Source organism: Epinephelus lanceolatus, chromosome 19, assembly GCF_041903045.1.
Source record: "Epinephelus lanceolatus isolate andai-2023 chromosome 19, ASM4190304v1, whole genome shotgun sequence".
Lineage (NCBI taxonomy): Eukaryota > Metazoa > Chordata > Actinopteri > Perciformes > Serranidae > Epinephelus > Epinephelus lanceolatus.
In genome coordinates this window covers 36250614-36270150 of record NC_135752.1, presented here as the reverse complement: position 1 = coordinate 36270150, position 19537 = coordinate 36250614, and the positions used below count along the sequence as shown (strand labels likewise).

Here is a 19537-nt window from a genome sequence, read left to right as displayed (position 1 = left end):
AAAGACAATATATCTTGCTTTTCTTCTTAGGACTCCTTTTAAAAATGCGACTCCTCGTCTGCTGAGTTTTCAAAATGCCGGCTATTTTGTCGCTTTCTGTTGACGTCACATCCCGCCTTGAGTATATCCAATCAGCACCAAGTAAACCCCAAGCCCCACCCAGGAGTTTTTCAGGGCCGTTCTGAGTACCTACTCCGAGGCAGGGACTTGTTTAGCCCCTGTAAAAGTTCCGAAACTCTGTCCTTCAAGGGTGGTTCCTGCGGTGGAGACGTGCACCAACGGCCCCGGCCCCGTAAATTTACCCCCCAAGTTCCTGCGGTGGAAACGGGCCTTTAGATGCCACTAAATTCTTTGCACTGGACCTTTAAAGTAAAAGTTTGACTTTTGATTTTGAGAATTAAGGTTGTTGTTTTTCTTGCCAAGAGTCAGACGAGAGGACTGACACCACTCTCATGTTTTTATGGTGAATATGTAGCTACCACCAGCGGCTGGTTAGCATAGCTTAGCATGAAGACTGGAAACGGGGGGAAACAGTTAGCCTGGCTCTGTCTGGTGATAGCAAAAGGCCCGTTTCCACTGAAGAAGTTCCTGGTACTATTTGGGGGGCAGGAACTACTACAGGAACGTCCTCTCGCTCGGCCCTCTCAACCGCCGTGTCTCCACTGAGAGAGCGGAGTAGGAGGAAAGTTCCTGTGAAGTTACCGGGCTCTGGATGTGACGTAATCGTTGTGCTACCATTTTGACCGGGCTGACGTAGGGACACCGTTAGCTGTTAGCAGTGTCTGTAATAACTCCGGTCATGGTCCATGAAAAAAATATTTTTTCCAGCGGATGTCTTAGTTACAACATGATTGAGCTAACTGGAGTAGTTTCATGTCGTATCCGACAACGGGCTGATGTCCTGATGTTAGCTTTGCTGCTGCTGTTAGCTGTCCCTGTCAGCTGCAGCCACTGATGCTTTCTAGACATCGTGATTTCCCAAAACTGAATAAATACCACACATAGCAACACAAAACTGCTTTGCTAGCTCAATCATGTTGTAACTAAGATATCCACCGGAAAAAATATGTTTTTCACGCACCAGCCCCAGCCAGGAGTTTCTCGGGGCCGTTCTGAGTACCTTCTTCCGAGGCAGGGACTTGTTTAGTCCCTGTAAAAGTTCTGGAACTCTGTCCTTCGGGGGTGGTTCCTGCGGTGGAGACACGCACCAACAGCCCCGGCCCTGTAAAATTACCCTGAAGTTCCTGCGGTGGAAACGGGCCTAAAATCCACCCATCAGCACCTCTTAAGATCACTGAATAACACGCCATATCATGTTTGTTTAATCTGTAGAAAAACTGAAGTGTAAAAATGACAAATCACTGTTTGACAAGGGACTATTTTATTTTTATTTTTTATTTTTATGTCTTCACAGTTCTCATCCAAGAAATCGTCCAGCACATAACCCCGTTCAATGGTGATTTATCGTTTTTACACTTTGTAAGATGACATGTTAATCGGTGAGTTTTAAAGGAGCCGGTAGGTGGATTTTATTGGCTTTGGACAGAGCCAGTCTAGCTGTTTCCAGTTTGTATGCTAAGCTAAGCTAACAAGCTGCTGGCTGTAGCTTCATGTATATCTTAAAGACATGAGATTAGTGTCAGTCTTCTTATCTTACTCTTGACAAAACAACCAATAAGCACGCTGTCCATCATGTCAGTCTGTTTCCCTAAGACTTACAATTTGCTCTCGTCAAAGCAGCAGCCTCTCAGGATAAAGCACTGCTGACCTCTCACGTCATCGCCTCTTGCCATCATTTCTACCCACTGTGCATGTTTGATCCTTCCGTCAGCCTCTATATGTCTGACATTTTGTTTCCTGACTCCTAAACATCATATGGTGTTACATTCAAGTGAAGGCAGAATATATGAGCGTCAGTAGAGCTGCAGACTGGAGGAGAACACGAGCCTCGACGTGGTAAAACACACAGGTAGTCGTCAAGACCAGCATTTGATGTAGACCACTTAAGGTGGGGGAGCTGCTGGGCCACAATTACACATACGCACACACACATCTACCTACCTACACACAGGTATAAAAGTTGCCCATGTGTTTCTAGTCTTGCTCCTTATGGGCCACATGATACACTTCCCGTCTCAACAGGAAAACTCTCCTGTAAACCAGCCTCATTAGCCCACTGACCTGTTCTGTGTGTGTGTGTGTGTGTGTGTGTGTGTGTGTGTGTGTGTGTGTGTGTGTGTGTGTTGCACAGGGCCGACCCCCCTGCAGGATCCAGTAAGCAGCAGCAGACTCCCCCCCAGCGCTCCACAGATGCTGCAGCAGCAATTTCAGCAGAGGAGGACCTGTTTGATGACTTTTGACCCTTCAATTCCACACTGGTTCCACTGGTCTGTACAACGACAGAACAGTGGTATATTATTTGGTAAAGGTGTCATATTTTTATACTGGAGTTATGTATTAAGGTTCACGGATCGCAGTAAAATTATTTCTAAGGAACTGATCCGGTTACAAGGGAGAAAAACAATGTGCCTCTGTAAGGTGTTTTTCTACGACAAGCCTCCAAAACAGCTTTACTTCACTTCACTCATTTGGTGTTTTGATGATGCTGGTGTTCTCTTAGGTGTTCAACCACTTAAAGGATCCCTAAAATCTCAAGAACCACCTGAGGATCCTAAAGTGACACCAAAACCACCAAAATCAACCCTAGAAAGTCATTAAGAATCACTGCAATGAGCTTAAGATCCTGATTGAGCCTCAGCAACACCTAAACATTCTAACTGATTGCTAGAACCCCTAAAATCTCCTTCAGGCCCACTACAACCACCGATAGGACACCTAGAACATCCCAAATGATTGCAAGAACTACCTAGAAGAACTTACTACCTCCCGAAGGACTACTTAAACCATATAAAGGAACCCTAGAACCTCCTAAAGGACCCCTTGAACTGCCTAAAGGAATGAAGAACATCCTAATGTGACGCTTCGACCACCTACAGATTCCAAAGAAGTACTAGGACCACACCCTCAAACCACCTTAATAAACCAGGACCTCTTAAAAGATTGAAAGGAAACCTAGATATTATGGAGGATCGCTCAGGTTACGTAACGGAAGTGTGAAACATCCTATAGATTGCTAGAACCACCTAAAGAATTTTAAGGATTGCAAGAACCACCTAAGGGAATCCTAGAACATCATGAAGGTTTCCTTAAGTCACCAATTGGAAGTGTAGAACATTGTAAATGACCACTAGAACCACCTTAAGATCTCAAAGGATTGCTAGAACCACCTTAGGTAATCCTAGAACATCATGAAGGTGATTGCCAGAATCACCGAAAGATGTTAAGGATTGTTCGAATCACCTATAAAAAATCTAGAACATAACCCTAACCCTAATGAAAGCGTAGAACATTCTAAATGATCGCTAGAACAACCTTAAGATCTTAAAGGGATGCTAGAACCACCTACAGGAATCATAGAACATCACAATGGATTGCTAGAGCCACCAAACAGAAGCCTAGAACATCGTACATGATCGCTAGAACCACTTTAAGACCTTAAAGGATTGCTAGAACCACCCTAAGGAATCCTTGAACATCATGAAGCATTCCTGGAGCCACTTCATTTGAGTCTAGAACATCCTAAGTCATTGGTAGAACCACCTAAAAATCTTCAAGGATTGCCCAAACAATCTAAGCAAACCTTACCAGAACCTAAATGATTGCTATAGCCATCTAAAGTAAAACTAGAACCTCATAAAGGATTGCTGCAACCACCTTAAGATCATAAATGATCACTACAACCACTTAAAGGAACACTAGAACATTATAAATGATCGTTAGAACCACAGTAAAATCATAGAGCATCTCTAGAACCAGTTAAGGCAACCCTAACTATTCCTGTAGGATTTCCTGAACCACCTAGAAAAATTAAAACCTCATAAAGAATCACTACAACCATCTAAAGATCCTAAATGATCCCTGGAAACACCTACAGAAACCCCAGAATATTCTAAATGATTGCTGGAAACGCCTAAAGGAACCCTTTAAATCTCCTACACCTAGGACATCCCAACTGATCGCAACAACCACCTAAATGAACCCCAGAAAATCCCATAGGCCCACTTGAACAGCCTAAAGGGAGACATAGAACACCCTAACAGGTTGCTAGAACTTCTTCAAGATCCTAAAGGAATACTCAAAACACATAAAAGAACGCCTAAAATCTCCCTTAGGCCTTCCTAGCACAATAGATCTTAAATGGTCCCAAGAACCACCTAAAGGAACCCCTAAAATCTCCTTCAGGCCCACTAAGACCACCTGTGGGATATCTAGGACATCCCAAGTAATTGTCGGCCACCTAAAGGAACCCTACAGGAACCTGAACGATTGCTATAACCACCTAAATTAACCCTAGAACCTTGTAAAGAATTGCTGCAACCACGTTAAGATCCTAAATGATTAGTAGAACCCAATAAATATTCTGAAGGATCTCTAGAAACACAGAAAGTGGCTCTTCTTCCTAAAGGATTGCTAGAACCACCTAAACAACCCTAGAACCTCCATGATGTGGTGTCTTGGAAGGCCACAGTGAGCCTAATGTCCTGTATGGAAGATTCCGCGTTCACTGTGTTTCTCCACTCATTTATTTCTTAACCCTGTCGCCTGTCTGAAGTTCTGCAGGATTATGGTGTATTTTAAAAGCTGGGAAGAACTTTTAACTTTTGTAATGTGCTTCATGAACTGAAAATGAATTGTGATTTTAATATTTGTAATAAACAGTGTGATCATGTTATTTTGTCATATAAATTAGGTTCTGTGTGTGTTTTTTTAAAAGTTACCTTTAAAGGAGAACCAATTTTAAATGTCAAAATCAATGTGCTAATCAAGGGACCTGAGTCAAGCTTGTTTTCAATGATATGCAACTCTGGACTGTGAAGTTAAGCAAGACTTGTGGTTCTTCATACGTGGCTGATGGTTAACTAGTTGTGCACCATGCTCATACTGGTTCTCTCAGTTTGAGGGCTTTGAAGGCAGCGGTGGACTTGAGAGTAACTAGTTTGTACAGTGTGTTGTCCGACCACATCTGAAGGCAAAAGGCGTCGTTACGGGGCGTGATAATCGTTTAAATGTGGGAACAATGCTGCACGGTTTCAGACTGTCTCTCCTGGAAGGCAGTCATAGTGTTTCATCCTGTCCAGGGGCAACTTATGGTTATTCTCAGTTAAATCAGCTCCACTACAGCAGTTGCTTTTATAAATTGAAAGCTTTGTGATTTAAGAGGCTTTTACAACTGTCGGATACAAAAAACCACACTGGTAACTATAGTTTACCAGTACGGCAGCACAAGTACTTCCCATATGGGGTTTTGTCCATATCCAGTGCTCAAAGTGGGCCAAGACACGCCAGTACACGGTATTGTTACTTCTACTTTTTACTCTTTGGTGGACCGTTACTTTGCCTTCTTACAAGCTGGTCTATCTATATCAGGTTCTTAATTGATGGCCCCATATGAACTGCATTACCCAGGGGGCAACGGGGAAATACGTGGCGCTCACCTGTTCCCATGCTCGCCTGCCTGCTTTCTTTGTCGGCAGCGAGTCTAACATTACATTACAGTAATGTTGGCCCGGCTTGAAAAATGGCAACACAAAGAGAGTAGAGTCAGAGGACGAAACATATCAAATCCTACGTTAATAAATGCAGCCCGGGAGCAGCAGGTTAATGTTATTCTCACTCCTATAGATGTTTTCCCATTTCCCATTTTTGCGCCAATTCATTCCATTGAGAATTGCTTGCCTTGTGCATACACTGACAATTAGTTTCTGGGTTTACTTCCACAGTTACCGGCCTGCTGAATATGAACAGTGGTGTTTCTTCTGCTGGCCCCGCACTCAAGTTCTCACTAAGCATTAATACCATAGTCTGTATTTGTCAAGCAGTAAAGGAAACAGATTAATGATGCTGGTTAGCCAGTTAGTACATTAACAACACAACCTGATGTGGAAAGAACAAATTATATTTACCGCATGCCAGTGAACAGTAACACATTTTCGAACCGTCTCTGCGAAAGAGCTCATTGGCTAAAAAATAATCTCACTTAATATAACAAGGTTTTTTTAATATATCTCACTCCCTCTTGACTTTAGCTCCTTGTTTACTTTCCTCACTTCCATTTCTCTTCTTGTGCACTGAGCTAAACTGCCAATCAGAGTGATTTCACTTATTGACAGGCTCCGCTGCTGATTCAACAGGCTGACTCGACCAAAAAAAGCTGACAAGGGCCAATGTTGCAGGACACACCGCAAAAACTTTGGTGACAGACGCTCACAAATGGCCCGATATTGACCAAGGGCCAATATTGTCAGGGCCCAAACACAAAAACTTGACTCACTCACAGAAAATTAACCTGGAATGGTGTGTTCACTGGTATTGCAATATGTTTTTAAATCTGTGGCGTCCTGAATGTTTTATGAACAGCCCGGACTTCTCAGACTCTATTAGCGAGTTACTGCTCAGAGGGAACTCATTCAGCGGCTCCTCTGGCAGCAGCACAGCGTCTCTCCCTCTCCTCCCTTGCAACTATTAACTATATTGATACTACTAATATTGTAATACAAATACTATTAATATTGTAACAGAATCTGAATCTCACTCTGAGTTACTGTTGTTGTTCACAAACTAAAGAAATGAGAGATCATTTTAGTTTTTACTGAATATTTGAAGGTAAACTGTACTAATTTGTCATATCGTCAAAAATATCGTTATCGCTAGAATACCCTGAAATATCGTGATATTATTTTAGGGCCCACCCCTAGAAGAGCAATATTAAATCAGTGCAGTGTCCCTTTAATGTCTCTCAGTGTCTCCCTCCCATTCCTTCACTCCTCTGTCTCTAACACTCTCTCCCACTCAGGCTTCCCCCTTCCTCACTTCCTCCATCTCACTTCTGTCGCCCCGCCCCTCCCTCCTTCTCCCCCCGCGCTGGGCGGTGTATTATCGGGGGAGGTGTACGGACATGTGCGCCCCTCCTCTGCCTAATGTCTGGATAATAGCGCGTGTAAAGTGGATTTGAACTTGCAGCCGGTGCTGAGAGGAGGAAGAGGTCCGAGCAGCAGACATCACTGCAGAAACAGGCGCTGTCGCACTGTGTGCGGTTTGTTTGGGACCTGCGTGGATTTTCTTCTGGAAAAGTTTGAAGTGATAAAGCAGCACGAGCCAAGTGGACTTTTAGATTTTTTTTTTTATTTTTAGGATTTACAAGGTAAGATTTTCAGTTTTCTTCCTGCACAGAATATTCTCAAAGTGTGTCTAAATCTTACTGAAGATGCAGGATTCATTTAGATCTTTACTGTAAATCAGTGCAGTGATCTGCATGTGTGCATGAACCCGCCTGAGGAGCAGATCTGTTGGCTGGGCAGGAATGTTCCCACACTGATAATCCCTCATGATAAGACATCCCATTGATAAAAGTGACAGTTGGGACCAATTAGGTCCATTTACATCCATTCACAGTCTAACCACTTGATCACTTGATAAGCTTTATCACCACAGCTGGGCTCTCTCTGCTCCTGCTGCAGCTGTGGTCACATCTGTCACTGAAACTTCTGCCTCTCTGGCATCTTAAAAGTGATATAATTAACTATAATCGTTATAAATATATAAAACTCTGTTGGACAACCAATGTTAGGAAATACTTTCCAGCAAAACATCTAAAGCATAGATATAAAGTACAAAAGCTCAGTACAGTCAGTGTCAGGGATTAACTAGTTACATGTAGTTACTGAGAAAAAAAAGAAATTAAAGTTTCTTATCAAAAATATTGGTGACATCATTACATCTGAATTTTACTATTTTATTTATTTTATTTTATTTTTTGTAAAAAGTTTATATTTATAATTTAACATTCATTATTGCTTTGCTATTTGCTGTTTTCTTCTGCCATATTTCTGGACATTTTTTAGGCTTTATTCCCAAGTTTGTTAGAAAAGTAATCAAATGTAATAAGTTACATTACTTTGAAGTAATTTAAATTGCCACATTACTTTTGATTTTGATCTGTACCCTTTTACATTTCAAAAGTAACCTTCCTAACTCTGGATACAGCACAGAGTTTATTTACAGGTCACATATTTAAACTGTGCAGGGTTACAAATATTGTAAGAGTGAAAAGAAACTTATAATAAATGATATGTGGATAGTGTAGTAATGTGAGTACATACAGTTGGTAAATCAAAGCTTACATGCAGTGGAAGGTGTACTAGAGCTGTAACAGCAACAGGAAGTTATTAAGCAGCGATTTTGATAATAATTTCAGTCAGTTTTTAATCAAAAATTCCAAATATTGCTGATTTTATTTGTCTTATTTTAAAATAAATGAAATATTTCAAAGTTTTGGACGGCTATTGGGACTCCAGTAAGGGCACTTTTTTTCTCCATGTGTTTTATATTTGATAGTGAAAACTATTTGTAGATTAATCGGTGATAATTAAAATCATTTCTAGTTGCAGCTCTTCTCAGATTCTGTTCTTTAGCAGAAGTTTATTTCAGTAAAAGTACAGAAGTATTGTCAGCTAAATGTGCTCTAAGTATTAAAAGTAAAAGTACTTATGGTGCAGCAGAGCTGTCCCTGCAAGTGTCATATTACATATTATAATATTAAATGACATGTTCTTTACTGTGTTGAGACAATCTTTAAAGTCCCTCTTGAGCTTAACTGTGCAGGATGATGTTTGTTTTCACATCACTGTGCTGGAGGAGGACAGTTTCTCTGAGCTCACCTTAAATCTCAGTTTACCATCTGGCTGTACCTGCAGGATTTGTGACATCACAACTAGTTTGGAGCCAATTAGGGTCCAGTGTGGAACTTGCATCACCAGTGTGATGTGGAAACATACACTGAGACTTTTCAGTGAAGTAGGAGACCTCTTGTGTCCAGCAGCTCAACTTCTGAGAAAATATTTGGGTATTTTCAAATTCTGGATTCATCAATGAGAGAAGGGAGGAGGAGATTCAACTTGTAGAGATTTTAAAGAGGCAACTTTAGAAAAGTTTTTTGGGTATTATTCAAAGCAGAGTATGTTTTTATGTCTTAAACATGTCTGAGGGGAATCGTTGAGTAAAAGAACAGAAGTCAAAATATCAGAATAAAGGTACTTAAAGTATCAAAACTAAAAGTACTTATTATGCAGCAGAACTTCCCCCTATCAGAGTCTTACTGTCATTCATCATAATTAGGGTCCAGGCAGCTAAGCTAGGTATTCTTCTTCTTTCTTCTTTCTTCTTCTGAGGAAATCATACTTCCCATGGGTGAAAACTCACCAAACTTTGCACAAAGGTCCAGTCTCATGCCAGATATCCTCAGCTGTAAACTCAAGCCAATAGTCCTGATGGTGGCGCTACAGCAAGCGCCTAAAGTTCAAAACTTTGAAAATTCATAACAAATCAACCATACGTGCTACAACTTCGCAAATTTCTTCAAACTGTAGCCCCAATACTGAAGAAACTTTTGTACATTTAAACCTATTAAAAATTATGAAGTTCATCACTCTGTTTTTTTCAAAAACTGTAAAACTTCTTAAACCTATCTCCTCCCACAATTTTTGCTCAATTGACACCAAACGTGCTACAGAGCATCTTCAGACTGTCCTACAAAAATGACCCACACATATTTTTGATTTATCAAAAATTGAGCCTGCAGTGCATCAAAATGTTTGACTGTAAACGGTACTGTAAACATATACATGCAAATTCTTGCTAAATAAATCTTCAATGTTCATGAAAAAAAGACAAAATTCTAGAGTCATGGTAGATGATGTGTGGCAAATTTCGGAATTTTATCTCAAAAACTGAATTTTTGACAGCATTTTGAATTTTGCTCTAATGTGAACAATTGGAGTCAATGTAAAAATGGTAATTTTAAACATCAGTTTTTCACTTATGGAACAAATCAATCATTGTTACAAACAAATTACCAACATCTCCATGCTGTCTAGATACAATATGTGTATTTTCAGATTTTTGTTTCGATAACTGAATTTTTTACAGTGGTTTGAAATCTGCTTTTCCATGCACGGATGGCTGCTAAACCTGCACATCTGGCTTAGTCAATTTGTGAAGCTACACATGAATTGTCACTGACTAATTAGCTCAGTGAGATAGAAATTGATTCTTAGTCTCAGAAGTTGTGAGTTCAAGCCTCAGCTGATGCAAAAGGCAGATTGTGTTGCTAAATTCCTAAATGTCTTCCAGTTCTTCTGCTTGTTGCTCAGAATTGCCTAAAAATGCCTGGACCCGACCCATCACTGCGCAGCAGCTATAATATGGTTTTATTATTACTTTTTTTTTTGTGTAAGCCACACTTTAATGTTCCTCTGGTCAAAGTGGAGCTAATTTTAATCACTTCTTATGTATTTTTATGTATTTTTTTATCTGCAAAGTCACTTAAACTAAGTTAATTAAAGTTGGAACTCATTATTGTTTTTATTATCAATGAATCTGCAGCTTGTTTTCTCCATTAATCGATTATCTGATTTGTTGTATGCATGTTTTGAGTTTCCACAGCACACTCAAATGCATTCAAACTTCTTGTTTTATTCAACCAACACTCCAGAACTCAAATATAATCAGTTTAATATCACATATAGAAAAGAAAAACATAAAATGTTCACTCTGGAATTAGTGACAAATAACAATTGCTCCAGTAATAAAATCGTTGCCGATTATTTTCAAGTAGCAGAAAATGGAAAAACTTAAGTAACATACCTCAAAACTGTACTCAACCTCCTGCGACCATGTGAGAGCCTGGTCTCACTCTGAAGTCGTTGAAATCCAGCCCTTGCGGTGACTTGCAGCGTCAGAAACCAACAAGAAAAGGCGTCCTTTAACCTTATACTTCATTCTGCTTAACTGAGACCTGCTGTCCTCATTCGTGGACACATGTATGCGCCATCTAGTGGTAGCAAGACCACAATACACTAATGAAATAAGCCGTTTTATACTTTATTGCACATGAGTGACTACTACAATGAGCCCATCGTCCTCATGAGGACATCAGTTCAAAAACTACTTCCAGTTCAAAGACAGTGCTTAGTTTTCTACACTTATCAGGTCCCTCTCATCCCAAATAGCTCAGAGAAAAACACACACTAAACACAAGTTCAGGTCTCAGGAGGTTAACTATCAGTGTTTCCTCTCCATCCCTGATGTTTGTATTATTTTATGACTCTGCTCTCTGTCTCTCCAGATTGTGTTGAGATGCTTCTACACGTCCTCACACACCTGCTCTGCCTGGTGTGTTTGTGTTCCGCTCGTCCTCAACCAGGTGAGTCCAGTCCAACAGAAAATTAAAAGACTGAAGCTTAAATCCAAAAAACTCCATCACCAATATTTTCCCCTCCTCGTGCTCTCTCTGTTTCTCTCTGATGAAGACGTAATAACACGTGAGACAGGTTTCAGGTCCAACACTGACAAAGTGGAAAATGATTATTACTCCAACACAAGAGGCTCTGAACACATGCTTTCCACTCATCCCTGGTTACACACACACACGCAACTTTCTGCATCTTTGTAGCAGGAATCAGTGTGTGGGAGCCAGAGTCTGATTGCTGCTGTGTTTGCTGCCAGTTGTAGAAATGCTCCAGATACTTTTCAATGGCCCCAGAAAAATGGATCTTTTCTTGTCTGTCAGCCTGATGCATTACTCATGTGTTCATCCTGTTTCACACCAGTTTGGGGAAACTGAACATGTACTCCAGGCAGAGCTGCTGGGTTGAAAAGATTAAGGAGGGCGTCTTCTGCTCCTTTGATCATCTTTTTAAATAATCAGTGTTGGAAAAAGTACTCAGATCTTTCACTCAAGAAAAGTAGAAATACCACAGTGTGGAAATATGGTTACAAGTGAAATTGATGCATTCAAATTTTTAGTAAAAAAACAACAGTATTGGCATCAAAAAATGAATAAACCTGGCGTAGGCAGTTTTCTGATAAGGGCAAAAAAACAGCAGTATTTGAAAATACTCTCTCCTCCTGCAGCTCCACCCTCTCTGTCTTAAGCTCCTCCCACCAGATGACAGTTACCCTGTGTTTCCCATCTATCTGTATTTATCAGACCACAAATGAGACAAGAATTAGCAAGCTAACCCCGCGGGACTGCTTCACCAGGGAGAGAGCGGGTAACTGGGTCTTCCTTGTGTAACAGCAGCAACAGAAAGTTTGCTGATCCAGTGGGAAGTCGGGGCTTTCAAAACCACCGGAGTTGGGATTTGTGCTAACTGGATTCGGCTTGCTGTGGCCGCTAACTGGGGCTCCATCTCCGCAGCTGTTGCCTGCTCTCCTCTTGGCGAGATGGTCTGTGGTGGCGGGGAGCGAGGCAGACAGGCTTTAGCTAATATTAGCTTCATAAACGTGAACTTGAAGCCACAACAGTGAGCCTTTAATAGTGATGCACCGATCTGATATCTGGATCGAATATCGGCCCCGATATCATCAAAATAGATGGATCGGGTATCAGAAAATGCAACCTATACCTGAGGCGATCCTTTCCCGTTAAATCTATTGTGACGCGAGCTACGTCATACGTCATGGAGCAAAGGAGAGAATCTGCTGTGTGGAGGTATTTCACACTATTTCAACTGCTGCTGCACAATTGTTTATTTTTGTTAAACATAAATAGTTCATCATTGCATTAATTTTGTTTCTTTTTATCAATGCCTGATGCATCTAGTCTTTTCTGTTCTACATGTAAAGGTATATAGCTTTTTAGGTTAACCATGGTATCGGATCGGTATCAGATATTCAAAGCCACAGCATCGGGATCGGGATCCAAACTGAAAAAGCTGGATCGGTGCATCTCTAGCCTTTAACTAAAGTTACTAGAAGGCTAAACTATTTGCAACAAGTTTTATTTGGTTTATTGTCAGACTCTCTTTCTGATAAGTCCATCTTCATTGTTTGGGTTGCTTTGCTGTGTCGTTGCCAATGCTGGAATAGCAACTTTCTCTGCAGGATTCTCCACCATTGAATCAGGCTTTCACCATTTGAAGGGACGTGCACACATGTGCATTTGTAGAACAGCCAATAGGAACGCCCTCTCTCTGAAATGACCTGTCTCCCATCACGGGCTAGATTTTCTAAAGCCTGAAAACAGAGCCAAGAGGAGGTGCAGGGGTCTACTTTTCTCCCAGACCACTTGAATTACAATAAACTCAAAGTTTATTATGGGATTTTAGCCCAGTGGAGCCAAAATAAAACTGCCTGCCCCAGCTTTAATGCATCAACAATTAACATCCAGTATTGTTCTGAAATGGGCCATTCTCCATAATGAGTACTTTTGGTATGTTAAAGCTGGATTAGACAGTTTTATTTTGATGTTTTTTGGCAAAAATCCCATAATATGGTCTGAGAGAAAACTCTAATATGTAAAAATATTCTCTAGTTTAGCTCCTAAATGAGAAGATTTTCTGTAGATCTTCGACTAAAGTTGCTGTTTCATGTTATGGCTCACACACTCATGCAGGATCCTGTCTTCCAGCACCACCACACACAATGACGATACACACGAACCCTCCTGTGACCGGCTCTCTGGCAAGCCGGGTGGTGCTTCCCTGCCACTTCTCCATCCCAAGCGGCCCGACACACACTCCTCCACCCGGACCTCCCGTCCCCGCCGCTCACACCACCCCGAATCCCGCGGAGGAGCTCAGGATCAAGTGGACCAAACTGGAGGAAGCAGGAGAGAAGGTGGTGCTGGTGGCGCAGGGAGTGGTGGTGAAGGTGGGGCAGGACTACAGGGGCAGGGTGTCGGTGCCCAGCCATCCGCTGTCTGTCGGGGACGCCTCCCTGATCATCGTGCGGCTCAGGGCCAGCGACGCAGGGCTTTACCGCTGTGAGGTCATGCACGGGATGGAGGATACCCAGGACACCGTCAGCCTCAACGTCACCGGTGAGTACAACAAACACACCCTGCCAACTCTACACTTTTATTGGTCAAATTAACAGTCAGTATGTGACTTAATCCAGATGTGTGAACGCACATACTGTTTTCTTTAAAGCTGCACTAATTTGAAGGTCTTAAAATGAGGTGTCGTCAGCCATATTGTTGGCGTTTTGCTATTTTGAGGCAGCAGTGAGTGATTGCACCACTGACCAACAAAATCCTGGTCTAAAGTCAGAATGGCGCAGCATCTTCCTGCTATTTAAAAGGCTTATAATTCAGATAGTAGGATGCACCTACATAGGCAGTGTACATACACTCTGCTTGTTACACACAGGGACGTGTGGATGGGTTGCAGGTGGATGAAATAACACATCATTAATAAGGAAAATGTTAATGACATTCTGTAAAATGTGAACATAGCAGAGATCAGAGCAGAGCTGCTGTCAGATGCCCCATTAAGAGAGACGCTGTGCACATTTACACACGAGGAATAGCGTAACTTCATTGATTATTTCAGAAGCTAAAAGTTTAGTTCTGTTTCTTCTGTGAAGTCTATGAGTACAGCTTTAATTTTGATGCTTAAATGTCCAATGATATGTGCTGCAGTGACATAACTGCTTCTCCAATTTGCCAAATCTACTATGTAAATAGCAGTGCGTCAGGTGCAGGCACACCTGGCTTTTAAAGGGCATGGGAGATGACACTCAACCCAAAGATTTTCAGTTTAGTATTAGCTGTTTGAGCATCACATTCTCACTCCGACCTTTTCACATATTTAAGCAATATCACACTCAAGCTTGTGATGTTGTACTCGTATATCGTCACAGCTGTGATTTGGTCATAGGCACGAGATAACATCACGAGCTCAAGTGTGATATTGCTTTTATACAACAGTTCAACAGTTAAATAAGCAAGGCTGATTAAGAAATGTTGAAAAATTTAAGCATTTTATTTGTCTTCCGCCAACAAAAATAGTTCCCTCAGGACTCCGCTGTCACCACTGCTATGTAACGCAGACATGGTGCGCCAGGCACTTACTCTTTATAAACATTTATCTGCACGTTTCCATTAATTGTGCAGCCGGTGAAATAAGTCTCTGGTGACTGCATGGTGGACTGTCGCTTCACAGGCACAGCCGACTCTGCCTTCTGATCTGACAGTATGTTGCTCCGTCGTTTTCTGCTCTCCATGGATGGCTTCCAGTAGCTTTTTAACAAGCTCTCAGACATGCAAGACAAAAGGTATATTTAGGGCCCGACTCCTTATCAGAAGACTAACTTTACACATAGCCTAAGTTAAAACAACATCATACCTGTGCCCACTCACTGTCATGATCTCCCTCGCTTCAAGACCCGCATCTGACAGCTTCTGTATGGCAGTCGCCCTGAGGCTGTGATTGGTGTAGATAGCTGTTGTCCCCGCCTCTTTACACATCTTCGGCAGCATCTGTGCGAGTGAGTTTATTCCCAGCAGAGCTTTAGTGTACCAGATATTGTCTGTGTGAGCTGCCGTCATCCTGGGCTTCAGATAAAGGGCATTTGCATCTGGTGGAAGTTTGTTTAAATACTGTTCCAGGGATGCAATGCAACTGCTGACCTAACTGACACTAACCGTCAGTTTTGATTTGATTTTTGATTGCAATCAGCTGTGAGGCGGAGTGATACATACACAGTGAAATAACCATGATGCTGTACTCCAATATCATCACGGTTTTACTGTCTCTCGACCAATCAGATTGCAGGGCCGGAACTAACTATTATATAATGAGAGTTTTGGTCATGGGCTTTTTACTTCCACGTACGACAAACAACAAACACACATGGTTGGATTCAGGCAATAAAAGCCTAAGAAGCACAGGGGAAAGAAAAGAAAAGGAAAAACGAACAGGGTTTGGCTTTATGGCGGCCAGCCACAATTAAAACATCCACCGCCACAAATAGATTTTCTATCTTTGGAGATGGACCACTCATATGCTTGGTTATTGGAGTGCAGAGCATAGTCAGGGCAGAGATGGAACAGCAGAACAACAGGCACACTGAAAATGAACGCATTCAGCCTACTGGGTCTGAAAGTTTGCATTCACTCGCAGCAGCTGCTCCTCTCGGATCTGATCAGCTCTAAACGCAAACACCACTCTCTCAGGTGAAAGTCAGCGTTTGTTGGACTCATCCACCACCCCTCCTGCCCGCCCCATTCAGACTTTTGCCACCTTATTTTTCGTCCTTGTCCCGCTGCGTTTCCCCCTCAGGCTGACGATAGAGGACGCCTTTTTTCATTGGATCCTGACGCCGCAAGTCACTGCCCAAGCGCCAGATTTCAATGACTTCTGAGTGAGACCGGGCTTGTTTGAAGCGACTTAAACAAGTTAATTAGCAAATTGTTGCAGATAAATGATCTGGCCTTTTAAAAACTTGAGCACAATAAACCCGTTTATACAACACGCTAAACACAACTCAAGAGGCAGTAAGTGATTGGTCCTTCTGTATAAACAGCAGTCTATATATAAACATCACTTCATATATTCAGTTGTAGTGAATGTCAAAGATTTGCGGTGTTTGTCCGTCAGAGGGAATCCAGTGGAAATCCCACAGAGCCGTGAGGACACTGACCCTCACTCCCAGACATTTACACAGATTCCACATTTATACTGAACAGGACTCTTTGTTGAGCAGCTCCACACAAAGACGCTCCCTATGAGTGACACACAACTCTCCATTTCACAGCTCAGCCCATCTATTCACATCCTCCTGCAGCTCTGCCAGGATTATAATAATCCTCCCATCCAGCTGGAAATAAAGGAGCTAATGACACAAGACAACAGATACATATAGTATCAGGATGACAGCTGAAATCGCTGCAAGCTCTTGTTTCTCTATACTGTCGTGTAATGATAGGCGGAGTGATCCGGTTTCTGTCAGGAATCTGAAGTGTGATAATGTCAACAGGAGATGATCTCTGTCTCGTCAGGTAGAACAGGTTCAGAAATGGACAGAAGTTTCCTCAACTTCATCTTCTGCACTTTAACTTTAACAGTAATGTTGTTAACAATAGAAATCTTCACTTGCTACCAGTTGATAACCAACATGAGGTGTGCTTGTTGTGAGACAGTTGCTTAAGGGGTCTTAAAAGTCACCAAATTTATCAAGAAAGATGCTACGATCCTGTTCCTTTTCCCCACTGACGATGTTTGGTAGCTGACTGTTTGAGCTCCTCTGTGGCTTTGATGAAATGAAACTTTCCCAGTTGAATTATCAGCACAAAGGATGAACAGTTGCTTCGGGAAGTATCAGATTATTTGATAAAAACTCCCAGGTACAAGCCTGTGGACATAGAAAAGGAGAAAAAGAGAGAAGTGAACTGTCACTCCTAAGATGCATCTCAGCAAAAACCATCCAAACACAGCCTAAAATTCTGTTATGTGCATCACTAACGGTGAGCTGTAAAAGTAAAGATTGCCCTTCATCTTAAAATGAGAATGAGTAACTCTTGAAATAAGGAATAAGTGGTCATGTCCACCAAAGTGTTTTTTTCTAAGGCCGGAAGTTTTTAAATTCTTTGTAATGTGAGTGCTGCGAATTTATGCTACCTTACAAATGCCAACAGAGTGACAAGGTGCTAAGTGTCTATTCTGCGCTAAATGCTGCACCATTGACTTTTTTTTTCTGATCGCTGAAAATTGTTCATTTTGGGTAAACCGTTGCGCTCATCACTATCACTTTAGTAGGTTCCCCGTGCTCCCCTACCCATGGTGGTGGGTTTTATTTACAACTGCAACAACCAAGTGTTTCAGATTCACTCAAGCTCTGATTTGCAACTCTGACTGGTTTCTTCTCGACAGCAGCAGCAGCCGAGGCTCATGGGTATTGTGGTATATTCACAAAAAAAGTTGAAATGATTAAAACTTGACATTAAGGATCCTAAGAAGAGCACTTTCTGGTACCAGCGTCCCCTCACACATCACAGCTCTTCGTCTAATGTAGCTACTGTCTCTGCTCTCTGTCCAGGCGTGGTGTTCCACTACAGAGCCAACACCAGCAGATACACTCTGGATTTTTCTGAAGCTGTGGAGGCGTGTCGCTCCGTAGACGCCCACATCGCTACACCTGAACAGCTCGCTGTTGCTTTTGAGGACGGCTTTGATCAGTGTGACGCAGGATGGCTCTCCGACCAGACTGTCAGGTGTGTGTATATCTGCACCGTTTGTTTGATAAAATCTGTGTTGTCACTCCGTTTTTATCTGTCTTTGACATTTCTGAAACCAAGTGAGAAAAAATCTAAAATCAGGAACATCTCAATGTGTTTCTAATCAGTTTAAGTATTTTATAAAATTAAGTTTCATTTGTCTTGATTCTGCAGCGACCGCCTGCCGTATACTTTCTGTTTCATGACACTCATTAAAAACGGGTTTGAAAATGATCATTACACATGCAGAAGATCAGATTTGTAGGACTCAAACATTGTCAAAAATGTTTGATTTGTTTGCAGTTAAATCATGAATGTCAATTTTTTGTTTTTTCCAGGTACCCAATCACAGTTCCTCGTCCCGGCTGTGCAGGTAATCTGATGAGCAAACCAGGAGTGAGAACGTACGGCGTCCGCGACCCCACGGAGAAATACGACGTCTACTGCTACGTAGATAAAATACACGGTAAACACAAAGTACAGAAGTTATATCAGTATCATGTCTGTGTGTCTGAATGCAGAGTTGGAGTCAGAGCATTGTTAGCTTAGCTTAGCTTAGCATAAAGACTGGAAGCAGGAGGAAACAGTTAGCCTGGCTCTGTACAAAAGTCCAAGAAACACTTACCAGCAGATTTAAAGTTCACTGATTAACATGATGTATCCCATATGTTTAATCTAGACACAAGCAGAAACATAAAAACTGCTTTAAGGGGAGTTAAATGCTGGACATAGTTTAACTATTTGAAACTAAAGTTATATATAAAAACAACAATGGAAAACATACAATACAGTGTCTTTATGTCATGTTTAAGTTTCTTTGGACAGAAGCTTTTGCTTTAATGTAATATTAATGCAGGATGTGCTGGTACCCGTGATGGGGCCTCCTTGGATCGGACTTAGCTCTGACCTGTGGAGACATGGACACAGGTCAGGGTTTCCCGCTCATTCATCTATTTATGGCGGCCTGCCACAATTAAAACATCCGCCGCCACAAATAGATTTTCTATCTTTGGAGATGGACCACTCATACGTTTGGTTATCGGAGTGCAGAGCAGAGTCGGGGCAGAGGTAGACTCACAAGTTAGTCTTTAGACGCTTTGCTTAACTAAAGACTGATGTCTTTCTCCATGATTTTGTGTTTAGATGGGCGGATACAATTTCAGAGTTTAAAAAAACTCCCTACGTTGCAGAACCAATAGTAAATCCGCAGGGCGGTCCTTCGGTGGCTCGCTGAACTCTTGTGTTCGTAAACATAGTCCGACTGCGTTAAAAGTTTTAAACAAAGTCGCTGTAAGTCCTTCTTTTCCACAATCTTGTGGACTGAACACACGTTTGATAAAACAGAGTTAAATCTCTCGGCATCCATTTTCAAGCTCTCTGTATGTTTGTTTCCTTGCGGACGAGAAAAGGGGGAGCGCACAT

General features: G+C 41.8%; 2 protein-coding genes across 3 annotated transcripts in view; both read left to right on the top strand.

Annotated features, from left to right (window-relative positions):
* The window catches only part of LOC117269545 (DNA repair protein XRCC4-like), a 56041-nt gene extending 51235 nt beyond the window's left edge, over nt 1-4806 (top strand). The window contains exon 8 of the mRNA XM_078161898.1: nt 2252-4806. Coding sequence (XP_078018024.1) covers nt 2252-2360 — 109 coding nt within the window. The 3' untranslated portion in view covers nt 2361-4806. The remainder of the gene's footprint in view (nt 1-2251) is intronic.
* A 2242-nt stretch (nt 4807-7048) lies between these two features.
* Nucleotides 7049-19537, top strand: part of vcanb (versican b) — a 54588-nt gene continuing 42099 nt past the window's right edge. Inside the window, exons 1-5 of one of the 2 annotated variants that reach the window (XM_078162401.1) lie at nt 7049-7261; nt 11243-11320; nt 13514-13939; nt 17938-18112; nt 18454-18581. In XM_078162401.1, coding sequence (XP_078018527.1) covers nt 11254-11320; nt 13514-13939; nt 17938-18112; nt 18454-18581 — 796 coding nt within the window. In that variant the 5' untranslated portion in view covers nt 7049-7261; nt 11243-11253. The remainder of the gene's footprint in view (nt 7262-11242; nt 11321-13513; nt 13940-17937; nt 18113-18453; nt 18582-19537) is intronic. The other variant, XM_078162402.1, reaches the window with a different exon arrangement.